The sequence below is a fragment of the Gossypium arboreum genome, chromosome 11, assembly GCF_025698485.1.
Source record: "Gossypium arboreum isolate Shixiya-1 chromosome 11, ASM2569848v2, whole genome shotgun sequence".
NCBI classification, from domain to species: Eukaryota; Viridiplantae; Streptophyta; class Magnoliopsida; order Malvales; family Malvaceae; genus Gossypium; species Gossypium arboreum.
Window position 1 is genome coordinate 11,933,688 of NC_069080.1, and position 26,522 is coordinate 11,960,209.

General features: G+C 33.4%; 1 protein-coding gene across 1 annotated transcript; it reads right to left on the reverse strand.

The window, feature by feature from the left end:
• Nucleotides 1–11,180: 11,180 nt before the first annotated feature.
• LOC108473431 (dnaJ protein ERDJ3B-like) lies at nt 11,181–15,963 on the reverse strand. The gene is made up of 10 exons (XM_017774977.2): nt 15,420–15,963; nt 15,186–15,334; nt 14,944–15,073; nt 14,095–14,206; nt 13,064–13,180; nt 12,814–12,900; nt 12,180–12,239; nt 11,923–12,000; nt 11,774–11,845; nt 11,181–11,678 (listed from the first exon to the last, which is right to left on the reverse strand). Exons 1-10 carry the CDS (start codon nt 15,488–15,490, stop codon nt 11,520–11,522), a joined length of 1,035 nt encoding a protein of 344 aa, XP_017630466.1. The 5' UTR covers nt 15,491–15,963; the 3' UTR covers nt 11,181–11,519.
• Nucleotides 15,964–26,522: the final 10,559 nt, after the last annotated feature.

Sequence of the window (26,522 nt, forward strand, 5' to 3'; positions counted from 1 at the left end):
ATTACCCTTATAATATGAAAATGACCGCTTTGCCCTAGGTAAAATGACCATTATACCCCTAGGGTTTATGTATGATTTTAATACATGGGATTTTGATAAATATGGTATGTATGATATGCACATGAAATGTATGCTATGCACATGATATGTATGATATGCACATGAGGTAATCATAAATGCATTGGGTTGGGTTTTATATGGATGGAGGAAGTGAAAAGGGCTTATGCCCCGCTTATCAAAAGGGCTTATGCCCTGGCTTATCAAAAGGGCTTATGCCCCGTTATAAAAGGGCTTATGCCCCGCTTATTGAAAGGGCTTTTGCCCAGTTATTAAAAGAGGCTAGGCCTCCGGTTATATGATAAAGCACTATGCCGCCAGAGAGAGTTTGGCGGGTGGGTCGAGTTAATCCTCACATGGTGTGTTGGTTGGTACGGTGGAGAGTAGCGGATGGTGGGTTGAGTAGTCTCCCAAATGGGTTGCATTCTTTCATTGAAATTATATGTGACATTGAAATGGGCCTAAGGGCCATACTGCTTGCTAAAGAAAGGCTTGCCAAGAATATGAAATATGAAAAGGCTTCGCCCAAGATATGAAATATGAAATATGAAAAGGGCTACTACCAAAGGCATGATTGAGATTGATTTGGGCTTAGACCCAACAGCCGTTATTGTTTTGGGCTCGAAAGGGCTTGTTGCACATCGAGTTTCCAAACTCACCCCCTTTCCTTAACCTTGCAGGTGAGCCTTGATGTGGGGACTTGGGTGAGGGGATTCAGAGGGCTACGGTGATTGTCTTTGGACTTTTAAATAAGTGTTGGTTTTCATTTAATTTCCTTTAATTATTATTTATTTTGGGTTGTAATAAGGCCAATTTTAACTTTCCTTTTATTTCTTTTCTAATTATTTTAATTTTAATAACTTTAAAATTGGTTAATAATTATTCAAATGGGCTAGACTTAGGACGTGTTTTCAAAATGATACTTGTTTTCAAAATATCTCAACACCACGATTAATCGATTTATCAAATACGTCCATTTAAACAAATTTAAACTCGATATAACAAAGTGTGGCTATGGTTGTGGGCATGTCTAGATTGGATCCAATTAAAGAGCTTGGTACTTAAGCAGCCTTCATGGCTCACCTCCTCTGCTCTCGGATACCTACCGGTGCCCGGCTTCCATACACTTTGTTAACTCAATAAAATGTATGGTTTTAAAACACTAAAACGGAACGTGGGTTTTCAACTCCAATGTGGCACGTCGATTCGGCCATAATGTCCGGGCCGGGTTTGGGGTGTTACATTTAGTGGTATCGAGCTAAGTTGCAACAACTCTACGTGGATCGGGTCCAAAATTTTTCAAAATTTAGGCCTAAGAAGGGTATTTTGGAAATGGTTTTGAAAAGTTCATTTTAAAGATGTTTTATGGAGTATATATGTTAAAATGGTCCAAGTTTTTTGTTTTAAATCAAGAGTTTCAAAATAAAGGGTGTTTTCAAATCAAAGTTTTAAATTTCTATTTTCGGTGATCAAAATATGGTTTTCGAGTTTTAAATGGATTGAGAAAGAAGTGGCGACCTGAATCCCCCGCACTAAGTCTGTAAGTATTTCGCTCCTCATATTACACTCGTATTAAGATATTCTTGTAGATAGAACTGAGACCATATCATGACATTATGACTAGGCAACCCTAAAAACTCTAGAATACCGAGACCGTAGCTAGGCTATGATTTCGTGAAAATAAAAACTTTAAAATACTATCTTTGCATAAGACATATGAGTAAATAGTAAAATTTTGAGATCTTTGTAGTTAATTGATATGTGTACCGGTAATGTAGAGTATTGATATGGATTCGAGGGTAAGCAAAGTCTACCAACTTGGGTTGCGGTAACTCTGAGCTTGGTAATCGAGGCATCGCCGAAAGTTAGTAAGGCAAAGTATTGGATACCAAACTTAAGGAAATTAGGGAAACGCCTGCAGCGTGGTGCATGGAGTGTAAGAAAAGGAAGGATTCTAGTTCTTAGAAAACCAAGCCTCGTTCTGTGAAACATGTTAAGGCACGACCAAACTATCCAATCTGCAAAGACTGCAACGGACGTCATCCGGGTGAATGCCATAGGAAGACAGGAGCATGTCTTAGATGTGGGTCCAAGGAGCATCGAGCTCGGGATCGCCAAGTTTATTTTATTTAAATATGTGTTACGAATTGTATGCGTGCTTGATAAATGTTTCTTTACTTTGGTAATTAGATGTTCTGGGTCGTACTAAGAATTATTTTTAATTAGAGTGCGTAGCGGAAGCATAGAGGTTTGACTTGAGTAATACGGTTAGTTGATAGTTGGAAATTTCGAGGACGAAATTTCTTTAAGGGGAGTATAATTGTAACACCCCGAATTTGGGCCTGTAAGTATTGGGCCTTGAGTGGGGGTCCGTAAGGAGGTTGTATATAGGTATTTAATTGTGCAATGAAATGAAACAATTAAATGTTTGCTATTAGTGGTTAATGGCTTTGAGAAGTGTTGGAGAAATCTTGGGTTCAAACTTGGGCTTTAGCAAAAATTTTGGTATTAAGTGAAAAAACCGGATGCTTGGATGAGGGTTTTAAATTATTGTGTTAAATAAATGACACAAGGAAGCTTGTAGTCTAGTGGTTGTGGTGTCATTAAGGTTGTATGGGAGCACTGGTTCAAGCCTTGGCTCTTGCAATTTATTTTGTTTTTTTTTTAAAGGAACCGGACTTTGGCCTTTAGACTTTATAATTAATTGGGGATAAAATATGACACAAAAAGCCTTGTGGCTTAGTGGCAAGTAGCGTGTGGAGCATTTAAGGGGAGGCATGGGTTCGAATCCCATGGCAAGCAAGGAGCATTTATTTTGCTAACAGGGGGCGGCAAGAGTTGGTGTTGAATTTAAACTCTAATGTTGGAGGGATCCCACATCGGAAGCTAACATAAGAGTGGTTGTGAAGTCGGCTTTAAATAGAGGAACCATGAAGAGAGTAAATGTACCTTTCTTGGTCGATCCTTTCATTGTATGGCGTGCTCATTTGGGTCAAGGCGTCGGCTAAGAGTGCTCTGAGTGTGGATTAACTCCAGTCTCCTATCGGTGTGTATTTCTTACTACTCTAGGCTGTAGGATGGCTACTTTGGTCATGATGGGTCGAAAGGGGTCATGTGGGCCTAATGGGCCTACAAGCCCAATTGGATAAGTTGTTTGATTGTGTAGTAAATTTGGGCTAGGCTAGGTGAATCTAATATTTGTGGCTAGATTTGGGCTAAAAGGGCCACACGAGCGTGTGGGCCCATTTAATGAGAATGGGCTTTAGAGCCATTAGTATTGTTATCCATGTTTAAAATACTTTGGTTTACAAAATTACCAAAATACCTCGCTTTGTAAAATTACTAAAATACCCTTGGTTTATAAAATTACCAAAATACCCCTAGTTTGTAAAATTACCAAAATACCCCTAGTTTGTAAAATTATCAAAATACCCTAGTTTGTAAAATTACCAAAATACCCCTAATTTGTGAAATTCTTGAAATACCTCGACCAGTAAAATTATTGAAATACCTCGACTTGTAAAATTACCAAAGTACCCTCGATTTATAGAATTACCGCTTTTACCTCGATTTGTAAAATTACCGCTTTTACCTCGATTTATAGAATTACCGCTTTACCCTCGGTTTACGTAATTACTATTTTACCCTCGATTTATAGAATTACCGCTTTTACCCTAATTTACATAATTACCATTTTACCCCGATTTACATAATTATCGTTTTACCTCGATTTACGTAATTACCGTTTTACCCTCGATTTACGTAATTACCATTTTACCTCGATTTATAGAATTATTGTTTTACCCTTGATTTACAAAATTACTGTTTTACCCTTGATTTACAAAATTACTTGTTTTACCTCGATTTACAAAATTACTAAAATACCCTTGGTTTGTGAAATTACCGTAATACCCTCAATTTGTAAAACTACCAAAATACCCTCGTATGGTAAAATGACGAATATGCCCTTATGTTCCGTATGACCTGATGTGCTTAGGATTTACATATATTGATATTGGAATAGTTAAGTTTGAGTGACGGTGATGGTTATCGTAGGTAATTGATTATGGAAACGCTCCAACTTCAACCCGTAATGTGTGTGTACTAACCTCGTAATAGCTTAGATTAATATTTCTTTGAAAAGTCAAAGCTTCATATTTTAGTGATTTGGGAATTAATATTTAGATCTATTTTCACGCATGTTTAAGTTGGATTCACAACGGATATGGGGTAGGAAGGTATTTGGAACGTTCTTCAACGAGTAGATCTCTTGGTAAGTATTCGAACCTTCTTTCCATTTGTATCTTGTGGTTTAAGAAAAGTGAAAACCCTCCGTCGACTAAGGCTAAAAGGGTTTTGGTGTTATTTGGTTTGTTGGTGCTAGTGAGGATTAAAGGCTACCGATCGAGAAGTGTGTGAAAAGCTTGGATCATCGGAGTGACTAAATCTAGTCATCAACTTTGCAAAGGTATGAACCCAAGGGCCATTGTGGATGGTACGAATGTGTAAGTGATGATAATAGGTAGTTTTCGATTTGGTTTAATATTAACATGGTCTAATCTATAAGTGGTTGATTATAGGAGAAATCGCATAGGAGATCTCGTCAAGGAATATCGCAAATCGTGTGTAACGAACCCTTTTCATAGTTTAAAGCGATGAATGTAAAAGTCGAAATGCCGAAATTCTGGCATTTCGAGGACTTGTGAGCAAGCGAACACTCACTAGTTAGTTAGAATCGATGAGATTATGATCGGAAACATTGGAAACAGTAAGAACGTGATTTTTGGCATTCACGGTAAGTTGGGCCTCGAGGGGCTGCAATAGGGCCCAATAGGCTTTCGCCCATTTGGGTAAAATTGGTAGAAAATGTAAATCTGTTAAATTGCATGATAAGACTGTTAAAACCGTTATGGAATATAGGCTAAGTGGGCCTAGACGACAAAATTGGCTAAGTAGGGCCCATTAGGGGTTTTAGGCCCAATAACTCGATTTCGCTAAAAATGGGCCAGAATCACTGTTTGCACCCATGGATTGTTAGTAATCGTTAATGAACATGGAAACCCTAATTTTGGTAAAATTACGAGATTACCCTTATAATATGAAAATGACCGTTTGCCCTAGGTAAAATGACCATTATACCCCTAGGGTTTATGTATGATTTTAATACATGGGATTTTGATAAATATGGTATGTATGATATGCACATGAAATGTATGCTATGCACATGATATGTATGATATGCACATGAGGTAATCATAAATGCATTGGGTTGGGTTTTTATATGGATGGAGGAAGTGAAAAGGGCTTATGCCCCGCTTATCAAAAGGGCTTATGCCCCGTTATCAAAAGGGCTTATGCCCAGCTTATAAAAGGGCTTATGCCCCTGATTATTGAAAGGGCTTTTGCCCAGTTATTAAAAGAGGCTAGGCCTCCGGTTATATGATAAAGCACTATCTTGCCAAGTGGAGAGTTGGCGGGGTGGGTCGAGTTAATCCCACATGGTGTGTTGGTTGGTACGGTGGAGAGTAACGGATGGTGGGTTGAGTAGTCTCCCAAATGGGTTGCATTCTTTCATTGAAATTATATGTGACATTGAAATGGGCCTAAGGGCCATACCATTTACAAGAAAGGCTTTACTAGTAATATGAAATATGAAAAGGCTTCGGCCCAGTAATATGAAATATGAAAAGGCTTCGGCCCAAGATTATGAAATATGAAATATGAAAAGGGCTACGCCCGATGCATGATTGAGATTGGATTTGGGCTTAGACCCAACAGTCGTTATTGTTTTGGGCTCGAAAGGGCTTGTTGCACATCGAGTTTCCAAACTCACCCCTTTCTTAACCTTGCAGTGAGCCTTGATGTGGGGACTTGGGCGGAGGGATTTAGAGAGGCCACGGTGATTGTCTTTGGACTTTTAAATAAGTGTTGGTTTTCATTTAATTTCCTTTAATTATTATTTATTTTTGGGTTGTAATAAGGCCAATTTTAACTTTCCTTTTATTTCTTTTCGGAATTATTTTAATTTTAATAACTTTAAAAATTGGTTAATAATTATTCAAATGGGCTAGACTTAGGACGTGTTTTCAAAATGATACTTGTTTTCAAAATATCTCAACACCACGATTAATCGATTTATCAAAGACGTCCACTTAAACAAATTTAAACTCGATATAACAAAGTGTGGCTATGGTTGTGGGCATGTCTAGGATTGGATCCAATTAAAGAGCTTGGTACTTAAGCAGCCTTCATGGCTCACCTCCTCTGTCTCGGATACCTACCTGGTGCCCAGCTTCCATACACTTTGTTAACTCAATAAAATGTATGGTTTTAAAACACTAAAACGGAACGTGGGTTTTCAACTCCAATGTGGCACGTCAGATTCGGCCATAACGTCTGGGCCGGGTTTGGGGTGTTACAGTTCTAAGAGAAGATAGATCAATTTCATTTCAAGGATGCGACAGGGTGTCGAGAGAAAAAGTGGAGTAGAATTCACGACCATGAAAAAAGAGCTCGTAAGTGATGCACACATTTAACACATACTAGAATGGAAGAAATACAATCTACTACTATTATTCAACAAATGAAAATAGGAAAAAATGATATTATTACATTTTCAAATTTCCAACCTAGGAAATATTATACATATATAGAAATTACACTTCAATTTAGAGACTATAAAACATATTCTTTGCATGTTTTATTAGATACCGGAGCTACCACAAGTAGTTGTAGAGAAAATGCCATTCTCAGAAAAATGGGAATTAATGAAAATCCAATTAGAGCTATAGGAATTGATGGTGAAGAAACCATAATTCAATTCAAGGCTAGAAATATACCAATTTACATAAATAATGTAAGATCTGTAATTCCTAAAATATTGTGTTTTCCGAAATGCATGGAGACATATTATTAGGAAATAATTTTATATATCATCATCTACCGTTTTCTATAGATAGAAATTTAGTAATATTATCAATGTAAAAAACTTCAGAGAAATACCTTTAATAGAAAACCATAAATTTGTATGTGATAAAGGATTTAGACCAATAAGAAAAGAACAAATTAAACAACTAGAAACAAATCATTGGTTGTTTAAAATTCTAGAAAATAATTTTAGTGAAGAACCATTAAAATTATGGGAAAATAGTCCAAGATATTGTGAAATAAAATTAAAGAATCCTAATAAAATAATTAGAATCAAACCTATGATCTATACTAAACAAGATATAGATGAATTTGATATACAAATCAAAGAATTATTGGAAAAAGGATTAATAGAAAAACTAATAGTCCACACTCAAGTCCAGCTTTTATGGTAAGAAACTATACTTTGAAATAAAAAGAGGAAAAGCTAGAATGGTAATTAATTATAAAATTCTTGCTATGTAAGTGCGGAAAATCGATATTTTATTAAAAGTAAAGGAAAGATTTTACAAGGAAAGGTAAACGAATACCCTTCAAAAAGAGTAATTCAATCTCCTTGGTCTCAAGATCCGAATTCAGCATATCAAGCCAGTTACTCTGAAGTTATAAAAGGAGCAGAAAATTTGTTGAAACAACAACAAATTCCGAAATAAAAGATTTTATAATCCAGATTACCAAATGAAATTTATAAATATATTAATGAAATATGGAAAACCCATATTTTAGAACAAAGAGCAAATTTTAGACGAGCTCTTACAAAATTTTCACAATTTCTACTTGAAAAACAACTAAAGAAAATGAAGCACATGAATTATTATTAAAAGTCGTTTTATATAGAGATTGGCAAGAACTCAAATAGAGTATACAAATATCAATGAGATAAATAATCTTATTGATATATTTCAATACTTTATTCATAAAGGAACAAATAGTCCCATTATGAATAAAATGTTTAGAATATGTTTATATAATAAAGCTAGGAAAATACTACCAAAGAAATTTTGAAAAATCAATAAAATTATCTCGCAACCAACAGACTCAATATAAAAAAGTCTTTTCTGAATACTTTTTACAATCATATGTTTATCTAAATGATATAGGAGAAGAAATTCCTACTATAAAATTCAGATTAGATCATGAACCATTTGATATAAACACTATTGAATGGGGTTTCGTTAAGGAAATTGTAGTACAAAACTTTTCTTTTCACTTATTAAAAGATTTTCCCGCTATTATAAAAGCTATATTATCACTTTTAGTATATCAAGATGATTTTATTACTATTTTATATCCAAATAAGTAGTCTTATTGGAATTGCTGAAAAAGAACGATTCTATCAACCATATCAAATATGGATTATTTAACGAATGTTTGATAGTCCTTATTTATCAGCAGCCAAAGAAGATAAAAAACACTTGACCAAAACCATTGACAAGTGTTACAATAATCCAAAATATTTTCAAATCCAAGCCGGAATTGATTTAATGTCAACAGCACGACATGTACTTCAAGATCAAACATACAAACTATCTACCGATGGAAGAAGAATAGTAGCTGACAAAAACAGCATGATTCAGAAATCAAGAGATGAAGAATCCATACAACTACTAAAGAAAATAGCAGATATGGAAATAGATGATTTCCCTTCAGAAATAATTGAAGAAATCAAAAACACGTGGGAGACTTGGAATTCACCAAGACTATCACCAGAATCTTTACACTTGGATGAAATAGAAACGTGGAACCTGGACAACATCCAAGAAGGATAAAGACAAAACAAAGACCAAGTGGAAAGTCAAGAAGACTTTCAAGCTAATTTTCAAGATTGGCGGTAAACAAGAATTCAAGGCATCCATGTACGGACAAAGATATGACAAAGACAACTGACAACATACGTGGAGGCAACAATAAATTCATCCTTATCAGAAACACTGTGCGGGATTGAAGAAAAATCAAATAGAATTTAAAAATTTTACTATAAATAGCAATGTAAAGAGCCTAAACGAGGCATCGAAAAAGAGTTTAGAAATCTTTCCTTTTACTTTCAGTTTCCTCTCTGTAAACAACCTTTCCTTGTAAAATCTTTCCTTTACTTTTAATAAAATATCGATTTTCCGCACTTACATAGCAAGTAGTTGGTATCAGAGGTCCCCGGAGTTACGATTCTTGGAGGAATTCATATCATAATACTAATTGTAAGTTCTTATCTTTAATTTACAATCTAGTTAATTTCGTGGTTATTTATTTTGAAACCCATATATCTGTTATTTTGTCTAACTTTTGCCTTTTTAAGTCCAGGAGAGAGACGATAGGCCTTTGTGTGTTAAGACAAAATAATATAACAGACGGTTTTAGGTACCAAAGATAAATAACATGGAAGAAACAGATTGTTTATATAAAGATAAAACCTGCAATCATATTATGCATATAGATTCTAAACAAGAAAATAATATTTCGGCCCTTAGTAAAGGATTTAATAGCTTAATGGATATAACCTCTATATATTATAATAAAATATATAATAAAGTCAAGAATATAGAAGAAAAAGTAAATTATATGGGAAATATTAAAGAATTAGATTTGAACAACAAATCTAAAGAAATTTTATCGGTTAATAATAAATTAGATCAAGTTATTAATAATAATAATATGGAATCGATATAGATTTAGGTCCATTATATTATGGTAATAGTAATATAATTTTAACTTTATCGATGAAGAAGAAGAAACTTCTTGTAAGAGTCATCTTCTACTATTAATAGAAATAAAAATCAAAAAAGCAGAGAAGAAAAATATTACTCAACAAAAATATGATTTCCAATCTTATAAAGAATTAATAGAACATTGGAAAGTCATATTTACTAAAAGTCTTGATAAAAATGAAAGAATAGAATATTTAAAATTAATAGAAGAACTTTATGAAAAACATAAAGATCTATTTACTCGCTTTAATTATCACTATATGTTAAGTTATGATACTACGTAAAGTAGTAGTTCTAGTAATTCGATAATCAAGAAGATTTAAATGTAACTAGTTATAAATCGATGAAGAAAATACTTCAATGATGAGGATGAAAATATAGAAGTCCCGAACCTATGGATACCGATCAAACAGATCATTATGGTAAAAGAAAATTAGAATCGATATTCAAAAGATGATTATCCGAGAGCTTTAAATAAAGACTTTGAGACAGTTGAAAATACAACTAGAATTTTGGTAATCAAACTGAAAATATAGCAACTAATGAGGTTAAAACCGAATATACGGAGAATCTTCTAATCAACAACCAAGTCAAACTATACCTATACCACATAGGATAGATGATTTAAATAAAAGAAATGTGGCTCAAGGTGGAATATATTTAGATTTGACTAATATTTCGATATCGACTATGAAAAACCATTGATGATTGGGCACATCAATGACAATAGTTGTAAATAACAACGGTTCTTGGTCAAAAGAAAAATTTTTAAATTATTCTCAGAGGAACTTTTCAAGGAGACGTTTTACAATTTTTAAGACGTTGGGAAGAATCAGAAGTAGGAAAAGTCCAAAAAGGACAACTAATTAATCAAATAGGTACTCCTAAAGATCTTTTAAAAGGATTAACAAATATTCTAAAAACAGAATTTTGTGGTTATTTTGATAAAAAAGATCAAGATAGTATAGCTAGTTATACCTTATCAAAAATTAAATTATGTGATATTAAATATCTAGAAGAATTTTCTAAAAAATTTCTTCATGAAAGTCATTTGACTCAACAAGACTGACCCATTATTTGAAAGGGACGCAAGACTCATTTATTTAAATTTTAGTTAAAATTTAAACACTAATAAATTGCATTTTTACCTTTTTAAATTGCTTTCGCTTTATCTCGATGCTTTAAAAATTTTTCAAAAAAATTCTCATTTTTTGAAAGTAAAACTAAATTAGATAAATTTGAGGTAAAAAAATCAGCTAAAACCACTGCCAAAACTTGCTACTATGTTGCCATCCCATTAGACATGCATATATTTAATCTCCCAATTCCTCCCATTAGACATGCATATATTTAATCTCCCAATTCCTCATATAATACTTGTAATATTGCGTCCCAACGATCAAGTCTTACCTTCACCTTTCAATTGAAAGAATACTCAATTCATACGTAGTTGGGATAGTTGAGGATTTCATCCGAAGACAGGCGAAGGAAGAATTGATTCCAGTACCAACTCACTACCCATTTCATCACTATACTGTGCAACATAGAAACGACTCAAATTATGCTAAACCAAAAAACCATCCTCTGATCCTATAGGAATAATGTGCTAAACAAACCTCTCCAAAGTGCTGGATACATCAACGCATTAGAGACCAAATACATTTCTTTCCAGCATTTTTCAGACACCGCAAAGGTAATTTGTTAATGAGGGAGGGAATTGGTAAGAAAATTTTCAAACACCAGATTTCCTATTTTCTATGTATTCTCATCAAATGTAACAATGGGAATCTAGCTTATAACCCAAGTAGCCAAAAAAAAAGGGATTTTCTAATCCTAGCCAAGAATTGACTTGATTTTCGCCTTCTGATCCTCCGCAAGTGATGTGGGGAACAAAACCTCATAGGTGACAAAGAGGTCTCCTTTCTTGTTGCTAAAATGCAATGGCATTCCTTCTCCTTTGAACTTTCTCACCTCCTTTGGCTTGGTAATACCCTAAGTATGCAAGACACAATTATTTCTTATTTTGGATCATTTTGTTGATCGCGGACAACATAAAATCAAATCTACATGGGTCATGTTATGCTTACCTTAGAGCCAATCTCCACTAAATGGTCATCAAGGTGTTTAATGGTCTTATCAAAACCAACAAGAGCTTGAACCTAGAGCAAATAATGACAATAAAATTAGTTGATAGTTTTCTAACAAAATGTAGATATAGATGGAGAAATCGTCTTACAAGTGTTATGGTGACGGTGGTGTGCAAGTCATTGCCTTCCCTCCTGAATCGGTCATGGGGTGCTGTATGAATACGGAACTACAGAAAATGCAAGTCTTATGTGAGCAAGAACGAGCAAGTTCCAATATACTAACTAAAGGCAGCAAATGATTCTGGAGACGGGAATCTACCGGCCTTGCCCAATGGCCAGCAAGTAGCAAAATTAACTGATCTATTTAGAAGGACTGGAAAATTTTCATCAATGGTTAAAGACTAACCTTCAAATCTCCAGGTTCTCCATCTATAATAGGCTCACCATCTTCATAAAAGACCACCTCCTGTAGAACACACAGGAAACACATTATTCAAAATTTAAAAACAGTACCACGCACTAGATGAAAATACAACTATTATACTCCTAGCAATTGTGTGATAAAACTACAATATGACGGAAAGTACAAAATCCCATAATTGTAGTTGGGCAGGTAATTAAGATGAAATTGTCAAATGAATGAATCTGCACCAAAACAAAGAACTCTATTTAAACATGGCATTAAGAATCCTTAGAGATTTTACTATATTCATTCCTTTGTCTGTTTCTTTGCCCCCACACCTTGGATTAATGATGAACAAGAAAGCATGTCAAAACAAGTCGGAAAACCCTGATACATGATTAATCATTCTGATGTTGTTATAATTGTCATTTTTAATAGATCAAAGCACACAGAATAATTTTGATAATCCAAGAAACAAACTTTTCATATCACAGAACAGCTTGTCCACTATCACATTCCCAAAGTTTTAAACACGACTATAATTTTTAACATTAATTAAGAAAAACAAGACAACAGTCCCAACAAGCAAACCAAGGAAAATATTACAAATTAAAGAAAAATAATCTTAAAAACCTACTTGTCCATCTTGCATTCCTTTCTCAATATCAACTGTGACAAAGTATCCCTCTCGTTCATATTTCACATTTTGGCACTGCTCGCAAACCTGAGAAAAGAGAATTGGAGACTAGTAATAAATGCCTGATCATAGCAACATCGGACATAACAATTTTGACAGTGTAAAAAGGCTGAGGAAACAAGTAAAATACATAACAGTATGAAACATAAATATCAATGAAAAAGAAAAAAAAAACACAAAGCCATAGTACCTGTTCAGTCATCTGTTGGAACATCCCTGGACCAATTTGCTTATGATAGACCTCATTTCTGCAGTTACAGCGGCGTTTACCTGGAGCCGGTTTTAAGATGTTTTTCTCCCTCCAAACCTGGTGAATTTGAGATAAATGTTACCTTTATATATATATATATATATATATAATAAGAAAACTGACAAGAAAGGTCATAGGCAAAGAGAACAGAAAGGCAAACAACAAGCTACTTACTCCTTCGATTTTCCCCACAAAGGCTCAAGTTAAGGACAAGAAGAAAAAAGGTACACCTTATCTACATCATCTTTATTTCAGGATAATAGATGTAAAATTCATTGATCTCCAAGCTTTGCAAGAAATAGAAAATTCGGAACAAAATACAAATTTGTCAAGTATAAATGAACAGCTCCAAAGACAGCCTAACAACTTTATTTTACACTTTTGACAGTCGCCTAAGGAGGCTGAAGAGAATCTAGCTCCTAGACAGGTCAGAACATTACATGGCTTGATAAACATTACACCATACCCTATGATTCCCTATAGCTGATAAACATTAAAGCTCCAAAGAAATAATTTAGCCTTGTCATTTGCAAAGGGTCAACAAAAAATACAAGATAGCTTAAGTACTTATGACACTTACAAGTACAAGTTTAAATATTATTAGATGGATATGATGTTTAGACTACTAATACATTAAAAAATACAAGATAGCTTAAGTACTTATGACGCTTACATGTACAAGTTTAATTATTATTACATGGATATGATATTTAGACTACTAATACATTGAGAAAGCAATAAGTGTACTCGCATTCACTATTCTTCTCACAAGCCAGCTACTCAAGTCTAGAAGGTAATATAAGTACATAACATGCAAATGTTTAAAACCCTTTACAGAAACTAACAAATCAGTTAAGACATTAAATAAGGTACTAGCCATGCACAAAAATATTGGGTTCCACAAGTCAAGATGACAAAACACAGTCTAACTACCGATTTGGAAATTTTAGTAGAGCACAAAATATTCTCACCTTAAGAGTACCTCCCATGTACAAATCTTCAAGTGTTGCATCCAATTCAACAATTACATCATCGCCCTTCACAATTCTCTCTTCCTCTTCTACCGAGCCTCCACCAAAAAACCTGAAGAAAACACCATCTTGTCAACACTAAAATTGAATTTAGCATAATATATATAAAAGTAAACAACTCCTCAAAATTGATGGATAACCACGTTTAAACGAAGTGAATGTAGGGCTAGGTAGATGGTTTTCAAAAGTTGAAACCATTCTTGACATCTGTTAAATTTTATTGTTGATTTCATATATCATCAACTTAACAAGTAAACACAAGTAAAGGTTCGCAACAACCCAAAGGAGCAAGAAATTAAGAAGCTCCATGTTGACACTCAAGACCAGAGTTAAAACCTAGCGTAACTCATCCTCCCCAAAATTGTAATGTACAAAAAATAAAGGTTCTGAAATCTAACATCAATTATAAACAACCTGAATTTGGGAAACATTAGCATGCCTAAGATAAACCTAAGCTACATCAATTGGCTTCTAAACTGTGGTACAATGTCGGCACACCATTTATAATAGCATTTCAACTACTACTAAATAGCTGTCAAGATAATCAAACAAAAACTACAACTAAATAGCTAACAAGATAATTAATACTCGGTTTAGGAACATGAATTTGGATTTTATTTATATGTAAATGGAAAAAATGAAAAGCATAAAAACATGGATTTAGCAAATTAAAAAATATTTTAAGAATTCGAAATTCACTGGTCGGCATCTTAACAAATTCATAGATTTAATAAACTTTCATGAAACGCTACATAAAGGAAATGGAATATAAACATTCAAATATCTTACGAGCTGAAAATGTCCTGAATATTGACCCCCATTCCTCCTCTGCCTCCGCTGGCAGCATGCTGCTTCAGGCCCTCCTCACCATACCTATCATATATGCCCCTCTTTTCGCTATCCGACAACACCTCGTAAGCTAATCATTGTCAAAGCAATTAATCGTTTAAAGAAGAAAATTCAATCAAATCTATCACTCAACTTATTTTTCAAAAATTATAATAATAAAGAACAAGTTTTTTTTTTTTTACCGTTGTTAATGTCAGCAAATCGCTTATTGGCCTCTTCATTGCCGGGGTTCTTATCAGGATGGTACTTCAATGCCAGCTTTCTATACGCTCTTTTGATCTGCTCATCGGATGCTCCTTTCGGCACTTGCAATATGTCGTAATAACTCTTCCTGCAGCAAAAACACCACAAAGTTCCACGAACATATATAAACGCATTTTTCAAGAGAGAGAGAGACGGGAGAGATTGAGGCATACCCTGCAATGGCGACGATCGCGAAAGACAAAGCGAACAGCTGAAAAAGTAACTTCGATCGTGGAAGCGCCATGGATTTGAGATCAGGAGAGAAATTGGATCTCTCCAGAACTTAAGAAATGTTTACAATTTTTTTATCGGATCTTCAATTTCAACAACAGAAATAAAAAAGGTTGATATTTCGAGAGAGAATAGGTGATGGGTTCCTAAGCTTTGGCGCTGCTTTTATAATTTAATTTCTCAAATGGATCGTGTGCTTTTTTTTTTTTCAGTTGGAGTACTTGGAAATCGAAACTGGGAATTGTTGTTTAAAACATTTAAACAAAACCAAAGCAACAGCATACACGAAAGGAAAACGAAGCGAAGGTTGAGGCATCAAACGACTTGACTTTGGGGATTAATCTTTTGCGACGTGTTCTCGAGAAAACTGGCCAATGAAGTTAAGCTACCTGTTGTTTTCTCCAATAGCGTATTGACAGGTGGATGGATTCTCCAATATCTCTTTTCCTGGAAAATGTAAATTTGATTGACTTAGGAACCAATTTAAAATTATTATTATTATTCGTACGCCCCGCGGAGTTTATGGAAACGAAGTCGTCACGTTTTGGTTTCTGAAGAAAAGAATTGAATAAATTTTGGTTATGGACTTTTAGAAACCTCTATCGTATAGTAGGCTTCGACTGGTTAGGCCCAAAATATATTGGATTTTCGATTACTCCCAATTTAGTAACCAACCCATCAGCCAGTTTCTTTACTCAAATCTCTTAACGAATGGGTTATTGTGTAACATGAATAATGCACATTATTTGTTTATTGACTTGGTTGAGTGGGATCCATTTTTTCGGTACCAGCAAAGGAGCAAAATTGTTTTCTTGCGAGGAAAATTTTCTGCTAAAGGACATGTTTTGGCCGAAGGATTCAAAGAGGAAACACAAATGGATTCACTAGGGCCACATAATAGCGTGGCTGCGTGCTGGATTCTGCCAATTGTTTTGTGGATTAAAATTAATACTGACGATATGGTTAACCTGTTTCGAGCATAGCCTCCTCTGGAGACTGGAGGTGTGATGAGAAACGGTAAGGGCAAGTGTATGTTTGCGGTGGAGCTTTGGGCAATCAAAGACGACCTCCAACTAGCTTGGCAGCAAGGATTCGAAAAGAATATTGTAAAGAGTGACAGTCTTGAGGCTATTAATCTACTTAATGAAGCCATAAAGTCAGTGGCAAATCAGAGTCTTATCTGAGACATACATCAAGATCTTTGTATGAGAACATGGGAAGTACATTTTCAACAAACGATTAGAGAAGCTAACCAAGCAGCTAATCAAATAGCAAGACTTCAAGGAGGAATGGACCCAGCTTTGCATCAGTTTTGCAGACCAAATTCCACCATTAAAAGACCTTTTCTCAAGGATAGTGCGGGACACCTTTACGCTAGGTAATTGCGCATAGTAATGCCCAGCTATTTTTGTTTATTTTTACCCTCTTGTAACCCAAAAAAAAAAAAAATCTAAAATAAACCCACCGAAAAAGATTTACTAACTTTAAGATTTTTTATTCTAAGTGTTATCTTTGTGATTTTTTTTTACATTCATTTTGATTTATATCAAATACCTTCGTATTATTAGTTCAATATTACATTGTAATATTAATCTCATTAAAAAAATAGTGCATTGTAATGTTTCATTTTAAATATAATTATTCGAACTGAATTGCTTATAATTGTAATTATATTTTTTCTAAATATAAATAAAATTAATTTCTACTATTAATTTATGTACTATACATAAGTTAAAGATTTAATCTCTATACGTAAGTTGTGCATTTTGAAATTTTAGTTTTAGCTCAAATAATAGCAATTAAATATGTTATGTCAAATTCTGCGACTAGTATTTTACTATTTGTAAATTGTGGATGTAGTTTTATTCTCCAATTTAATCATCTTTTTAGTCTTTATATTTTTGGAATTTTAAAATTTTAGTCATGCATCAAATGGTAATCATTAAATTTATCAACTAAAATGAAGTTCTTTGTAGAGTATCATTTGAAAACAACAAGATGAGATGACATTAGAGATGTGATATATATTTTTCAAATAAAATTTTGAAAGTAACAAAATTTAATCGAACAAATTTAATTGCTATAGATTAGTCAAAAATAAAAATTTAAATTTCAAAAATACATTATTAAAATGACCAAATTAAAGTGCAAATACTAAATCGACAACTAACTTACTAAGAAACTAATGGAATTGAGAATCACTAATCATAAATCCTTTTAAAATCTAAAATAAACAAATTTAGGTTATAAGATCCAATTTCCTTTCGCACTAAAAATTAGCTAATAAACTGAAGCTTTAGAAAAAAAATCATGCAAATAAGTTAAGGATGATAACTTATTTGAGGTTAATAAAAATAGAAAAACTTACTCTCTCTTTTTTATAATTACAATATTAGGTAGATTATAAGATCAAATGTTTGCAAATATTTGGCATTGTAGTGAACTTTGACATATTTCGTTATTACGTTGTTGAAGGTTGTTATTGATTGATCTAAACAATCTTCAATTAATGACTTTCTAGAAATTTTGGTTTGCAAATATACATTATTTGCAGGTTAAGCATTATAAAAAATTTCTGGAAATTTGTGGTGTTTATTATAATAAAACGCCACTAAATTTTGATACGAGCACGATGCGGCATTTGAAAAAAAGTGCTGCCAAATATCCCAATATTAAGTGCCGTTTATGTAAAAAAATTGTTGCAAAAGTACAACAATTAACCACGCTTTTATTCTTTAAAAAGCCGCTATAGGTATCATATTTAGCTGCGCTTGTGTATAATAGCATGGCAAAAAGTATGTACAAGCATAGTCATGGGAATATTGTAACGTTTGTGTGTAAAGCGCCGCTGTATGTCCATTTTTTTATGCAGCTAAATTTTGTGATATTAGTTTTATCTACTTCTTTGTAGCTCTTTCTTTTTCACAATTTTTTAATGGTAATTATAAATGTCGCTATCACCTGAAGAATGTCGCAATAACCCTATTTTGTTGTAGTGATTATTAAGACATTGTGAATTTGGATATATAAGAGGATGTTTTGCTTCGTTATAGCTTGGTTCATCTCTAATATTCTGTCCATAAAGCAAGTGTTCTTTTAGCTGAGATTAATAGATACATTCTTTTTCAACATGGCCCAACCGTCCGCAACAGTAATAATACTTAGGGAGCCTTTTGTAATTAAAGAGAATCTCAGGGACTTTTTATTTTTCTTTTTGTAACTTAATACTAATTTTAAGAGGTTTATCCACATTTCAACTTTAAGCCTCATATATTCGTTCTAATTGAATTCTTTTTGTTTTCCACAATTCATATCCACAAGTCTTTCAAACATCATTCTTATTCTAATGACATTTTCCGTGGTTACCCTTTTTAAGGGGGATTCGGTATTCGAATCTAGAATTCAATGTTTGTGAAGTTGATACAATTTGTCAAAGCCAACTTTCAAGGACCATGTGGCTATCTATGATGAACCATGGTGTAACACCCTTAACCCATATCCATCACTGGAACAGAGTTTCGGAGTATTACCAAAATTTATATATTATAATACAAACAATTCATATCATTTATACAATTTTATCAGGAATCAATCATAAGGTCCCTTACAAGAGTTCTCAAGGCCTGAAACATTCATTAGAAACAAGTCGGGACTAAACTGGGTACTAAGAGAATTTTTTAGAAATCTCAAAATTTTTCTAAGGTGTAGGGGACACACGCCAGTGTCTCAGGCCGTATGGGCATTCGAAATAGGGCACACGGCCGTGTCCCAGTCTGTGTCCGTACTCGTGTAACTCTCTGACTTAGGTCACACGACCAAGTCACACACCCTTGTGCTAGGCCATGTGAACATAATAACTTACATTAAATAGGTGCAGAGGCCACACGGCCAAGCTACACTCCCTTGTGCCAGGCCGTGTGATCAATTTTGAGCATTCTGTTTTTGAAACTTTTAAGATGCAGGGCACACACGGCCAAAACGCACACACCCATATGCTAGGCCGTGTGTCACACACGGCTAAGATACACACCCATGTGGACGAAATAAGGCCATTTCTAAGCCAAATTTATCACCCAATTTTGGCATCAACCTCTCACAATAAATTTCACATTTACAAACCATATCAAAGCACTCAAAACATGCCAAAATCATGTTTTAAACATGACATATTACCACATTCAACCAATGTGCCTTTAGGCACCTCAAGTGACAATTTATTTTCATGTCTACCTAATACTCATATGCATATTCAATCTCCATTTCACTTTCATTCATTCATCCACACACACACACCCAATTTATGATATCACATACATATATATACATCAAAATGTACCAAACACTAGCCATTCAAATGGCTAATCTCAACAAAACATTTACTTGCCAACATTGGCCAACTAACCTATACATGCCATTATAACCAAAATTAGTTTTATATTTGTACCGAAATGGGCCAATGGATAGTGTGATATGTCTTTGACTAGCTTTCAACCTTAACGAGCTTTCGTGTACTATAAAACAGAAGAAAATAAATAGAGTAAGCTTTAGAGCTTAGTAAGTTCTATAATGGAAAATTAACTTACCATTCATTTACATATAAGGTAAGTACACAATATACATCCAAAGAAATTTGGCCAATAGCCTAAACACATATCATCATCAAACAAGTTAGTCATGTATTCGTATGAATTTCAAGAAACATGAATGAGCTCATCAAATATCAAATTCTCATGTTCATAAATTTCCCACATCTTGTATTTACATATATCAATTCCATGTATTTCAATGTTATACAGAAAATGATTCATTTAGTACTCATATTTTTCTCATGTTAGGATTTTGCCCGTTGAATCATTGAAAATATTGATGGATACACAGAAAGTACACACAAGGTGTACAAAACTATAATCCGTCAATTTATATACATGAATGCTCATGCAAACATGTAAACGAGAAGCTCTTTCGAGTAATAAAATGGGAAGCTCATGTGAGCCATGTAACAGGAAGCTCTAGAGAGCCATTAATGGGAAGCTCATACGAGCCAATAATGGGAAGGTTCAAGCGAGCCAATATTGGAAAGCTCCGAAGAGCTTTTAATCGGGAAGCTCATGAAAGAGCATTTTATCGGGAAGCTCCGAAGAGCCATATATCGGGACACTCATAAGAGCTGCGGTGTGTCCACAACACATGCAGGATCACAACCAATCGGAATGCTCCAAAGAGCTATTAATTGAAAGCTCACAAGAACCATATAACGGGAAGCTTATGAGAGCTAAAAACGGGACGCTCTTTCAAGTTATGGTGTGTCCGCAACACATGCAGACCACAACCAATTCGAGAACCTTGTATCCATCGAATTTTATTTATTCAAATGGGACTTAATATTTGTCGAGCATTGTCGAATATGTGATCAATTTCATATATATGGAATTTACACAATTCACATATACAACATTCAATTCAAATATATAAATATACAAAATTTAGTTACACAAACTTATCTCGACAAGTGTTCGTATATTTCTAATCTACTAATCTGATACCTTCTATTTTCTTCGTTCTAACTCCGTATTTGGTCTATCCGGATCCATATAAATGAATTTAACATCAATTCATATTTAATTCATTTCAATTCACATCTTTGGCAAAATTATCATTTTGCACATATACTTTCATTTAATTATGATTTCATCCCTAGACAAGGAAAATAAAATTCACGCAATTTAATCATTATTCCAAGCCTAGCCGATTTTCACATATAACTATAGCAGCCCATGTATTTCATAAAATTCAAAAATTTTCCATGAATTTTACGTCTTTTCAATTTAGTCTATAAACCACAAATTCATCAAAATTCACATTACGAAAGTTGTTTACCTATCAACAATGTATTTCATAAAATTCAAAAATTTTCCATGAATTTTACGTCTTTTCAATTTAGTCTATAAACCACAAATTCATCAAAATTCACATTACGAAAGTTGTTTACCTATCAACAATCTTTTATTTTCTACCATAAAACTTCATAATTCATGCATATTCATCCATGGAAAAACCCTAGTACTTTGATAACTTTACAAATTAATCCTTGAGATAGCTAAATTAAGCTATTACGATCTCAGAAAAATAAAAATCATTAAAAACGAGACTTGAATACTCATCTATTGAGCCAAAATAAGCTTGTATATCTTTAAGCTTCAAATTAGGGTTTCTATGTATTTTTATTTGGGAAAGATGATAATATGATGATATTTTACTTTATTTTATTATTTATCATCTTTTTATCTTTACTTTCCAATTTCATCCTTTTTTTTATTTAATTTTCCAAGGATGAAGCATCATACTTATTTGCTAACTCATTCAAATGGTCTATTTGCCATACAAGGACCTTTAATTTTGAATTTAATAGCTATTTAATCCCTTTAGCTACTAGAACTCAACTTTTTGCATTTTATGCAATTTGGTCCTTTTTCTCTAATTAGACATGTAATCGATAAAATTTCTTTACGAAATTTTCTTACAAGATTTCAATCATAACGCAGATTATGAAATAATATTAAAATGATTTTCTTTCTAGACTCAGATTTGTGGTCTCGAAATCACTATTCTGATTTAACTGAAAACGGGCTGTTACACATGGTATGGTCATTTTCCACTCTCGCTTTATCTTGTTTGTAACACCCCTAACCCGTACTCGTTGCCGAAACAAGATTTTAAAGCATTACCAGAATATTCAGAATATTTTCATTAATTTACGTAAATTACTATTCATTTACCGAGATTATCCAAAACGTCTTTTGATCGGGCCCTTGAGGCCCAATACGAGTATTAGAATCGAGTTGGGACTTAATCAAGAACTTTAAGGATTTTTCGCGACTTTTCAAAGTTTTTCTAAGGTGTAGGGCTCACACGCCCATATGGTCCAAGGGACACGCCCGTGTGACCCTGGGACATGCCTTTGTTGGAGGCCATGTTTGACCTCGTGTAACTCTCTAACTTGCACACATGGTCATGCCATACGCCCGTGTACTAGGCCGTGTGGTTAATTAATTCAATTCAAAGTTAGGTGTAGGTTTCACACAACAAAGACACATAGCTGTGTTCCATGCCGTGTGGGGCACAAGCTGAGACACACTGTAACACCCTTCGCCCGTATCCCTCGCCGGAACAGGGTTCGAGGTGCTACCAGATTTAAACTCAACCATTTATATAAAACCAGGCCATAAAATTTTTTGATCAATTTTAAACTTTTTATACACGCGTATATTATCCTTTAATCAGGCTTACAAGGCCCCAAAACATTCATGAGGCATTATTAAATATTTACCAATATCTTAGTCTTGTATCATTTACTTACTCAACAATGAATCACAATTCAAATTCTAAATATACATGCTATAAACCACATCACAGGAGAAAATAACATACAAGCATATGAATAATCAAACTACCTTAATAACAAGTCAAAGTCTTTGGCTTAATCATAATATTACATACTCAACTTTACAACCCTATACATGCCATAGACTCGAAACACTAAGATTTACTTACGCCGATAGCGTAGACTCGACAATGTGATAATATCTCTGACGGCCTCCAACCCGAGCTAACCTGGCAACCCTAGGGAATATGGGAAAGAAAAGGGGAGTAAGCTTTATGCTTAGTAAGTTCATAAGAAAACAATAAGCAACTCATTAACAAGTTTTATCAATGTTTACAACATAATCACAAATTCACTACAAGTTGTCTTCCTGAGCAACAGTCACTAAATTATTTATAACTGGAGCTACTAAACTCCAAATCAATTGCCGTTAATTTTCCCTGAAAATAGACTCATATATATTCTATCCATAAAATATTCAGAATTTTTGGTTTGACCAATCAATACCAGATTTTTCTTAAAGTTTCCCCTACTTCACTATTTGACTAATCTGACCACTCTTCACTACGAATCAAATTTCTCATTGTACAGAATTCAAAATATGTTCTCGTTGATTTCATTTGAAACTAGACTCATTAAGGAGTCTAAGAATACAAATTTTAACTTATAACCATTTTTTTACAAATTATAATGATTTTCTAAAAATAGAACAGGGGACCCCGAAGTCATTTGACTCTGTCTCACGCCACTTCAAATATCTCATTATCAGCAATTCTTTTTCTTACACGGTTTCTTTTATAAGAAACTAGACCCATTAAGCTTTAATTACATAATTTATTTAGCTTCTAACTTAACTCCCAAAATTTATGGTGATTTTCCAAAATCACGTTACTGCTGCTGTCCCAAGCAGATTTATTACAAATTTACTCTTTCACACATTCTTTGCATTCATATTATTTAAACATGTATATCACCAATCAATTTCATCACATATCTATAATTTCACTTAAGCATAATCTCAATACAATACATCATGCTCAATGATTTGCACACAACCGTTCAAATTAGCAATTATAATATGGTTCCGAACATAGCCCACCCTTAACGATAATTTACGATGGTTTTACCCTTACTCACATATATGACATAGGCATTTAAATACTTCAGTGTCAACTTTAATTCAACCGAATTTAACCATTGTACCATTTCATAACCACAGTTACTTTCGTCATTCATATCTAAATGGTATTTCACATAATTCATATAACCTTTCACCATGACCGAATATACACATACACATATGACATCTTCACATATGCTTCTCATTTCACATTCATGATTCAATTCCAATCGATCTAACATGTATAAGTATATATCACATACCTGGCCAACTTAATGTATTGAACGAATTCAATTGCCGATTTAACACAAGGTCTCATAGTCTTAGACTTTTATCAAATCACTGGCATTTAGCCTGCTAGGTTTTAAACCCGAATTCATCACCAGCACGAAGCCTGCTAGACTTTAAGTTTGAACTCATTCACCGGCATTTCGCCTGCTAGGCTTGAAGCCCGATATCATTTCACTGGCATTATAGCCTGCTAGGTCCGAAGCCCGATATTATCTCACCGGCATTATAGCCTACTAGGCCCAAAGCCCGATAATATTATTCACCAGCTTAAAGCTTGCTAGGCCGAGGCCCGAATATCACATGTCGATAAACAATTCACCTGTTCTTTCATACTTTCATAACTTATACTTCAATTACGTATAACTGAAACACATATCTATGAACAAAGATTTTCATCCTTTTAACCACATAGGGTTTAATTTCCACATTGGAACACATATCTTAGTACATCATTTAATAGTATCAAAGTCGACTAGATATGCTAGTCACATACGGCTCATAACTTTAATTTAATATTCATTCAACACAAAGAACATATGTATATATATTGTAATGGCGTAAATTCAATGTTATCGGAACAGTGGTTTCGTAACCACAAATCCGATTTAAAGAGAAATTTATTTCAATATTTTTGCTTGAAAATTTATATGATAGGAAAATCGTATGAAAATATTGATAGGAAAATTTTATCAATTTAGTGATTAGTTAGAAAAAGAAATTATTGAAGAAATTGGGTAAAATAAGGTATCGGGACCTCTATCTCGTAAAACCGAGTCAAAAATAATTTTATAAATAATTATGAAATGTTATTAATGTGGTATTAAAATTTCGTTAGGAAATTTTAATGTTTGGGTAGTCAATTAAATGAAAAGGACTGAATTGTAATAGGTGTAAAAGTTGCTAGAGTGATTAAATAACTTATTAGTCTAATGAGAAAGGATATAAAAAGCAATTAGACCCAAAATTTATTTGGGCTGGACGGCAAGGGTGTGAAATCAGCAGAAAAATTGATAAATTAAGGGTAAAATTGGAATATTGCAAAATTAACTAAATAAAACTAGGACTAAATAGGAAATATCTATATTTTTCTTCATTTCTCTTCAATTTCAGCAGCTAAAAACGCCATAGGAGGGTTCTATAAGCTGGTATTTCATAATTTTTGCACCAAGTGAGTTAATCCTTGCCTTTTTCTTGTAATTTTTGTGTTTCTAAGACTTTTACAACTAGATCCTACTATTAAATTCATTAGTTTTTGATTTCATGGATGAAATTTAAAGTCACCATGGTTGAGTGCTGTAAGTTTATGATGAAATAGAATGAAATTAAAGCTTTAATTTGTTTATGAGATGATTTTATTAGGCAATTTCAATGGAAATTGATTTTTGGGACCTAATTGTGAAAATGTTTGGAATTAAAGTCTATTGCTGAAATTCTGATTCCTAAAGGTTGTAAACTAGTTTAAGGTGATTGAACCAAATGTTAATTGAGAAAAATCAGCTCAATTGAGAGGCTAATTGAGTAGGGACGAAATTATCATTTATTAAAAGCTTAGGGGAAAAATGGTAATAAACAGCTTGCACTAAAACAGTTTGGACAGCAGCAGTAGACTAACTTTGAAAAATCACCAAAAATTGTAGGAATCGAATTAGAAGATGAACAAAATATTGAATTAAAGCTTATTGAGTCTAGTTTCTCATAGAAGAAATATTGTAAGCAATAGATTTGTAAATTTTGAGATATAATAAATTTTGTAAGACAAGGTTAGAATGAATTCGGGTTCCCCTGTTCTGACTTTGAAAAATTATAAAAAAATTGAATAAAAATAATTAGGAATTTAAATTTATATGTATAGAATTCTGAATGAGTCTATTTTTAATAGAAACAAATAAGAACATCATTTGAATTCTGTATAAAGAGATAATTTATTTTTAGTGAAGAAGGGTCAGAACTGTTAGACAACAGAACAGGGATGACTTTGAAGAATAAAATGTACTGATTGGCTAAACCAAAAATTCTGAAAATTTTATGGTAAAAATATATATGAGTCTAGTTTCAGGGAAAATTAACGGATCTTAATTTGGAGTTCCGTAGCTCAAGTTATAAATAATTTAGTGACTATGACTCAAGTAGACAGCTTTGAATGAACTATAAATAATAGTTGAATTATAGAGAATGTTGCATATGAACATGAAATGAATTAAATTGATAATTAAATTTATTTATTTAGATCCAGAAGATTCAAAAACGAAGCTA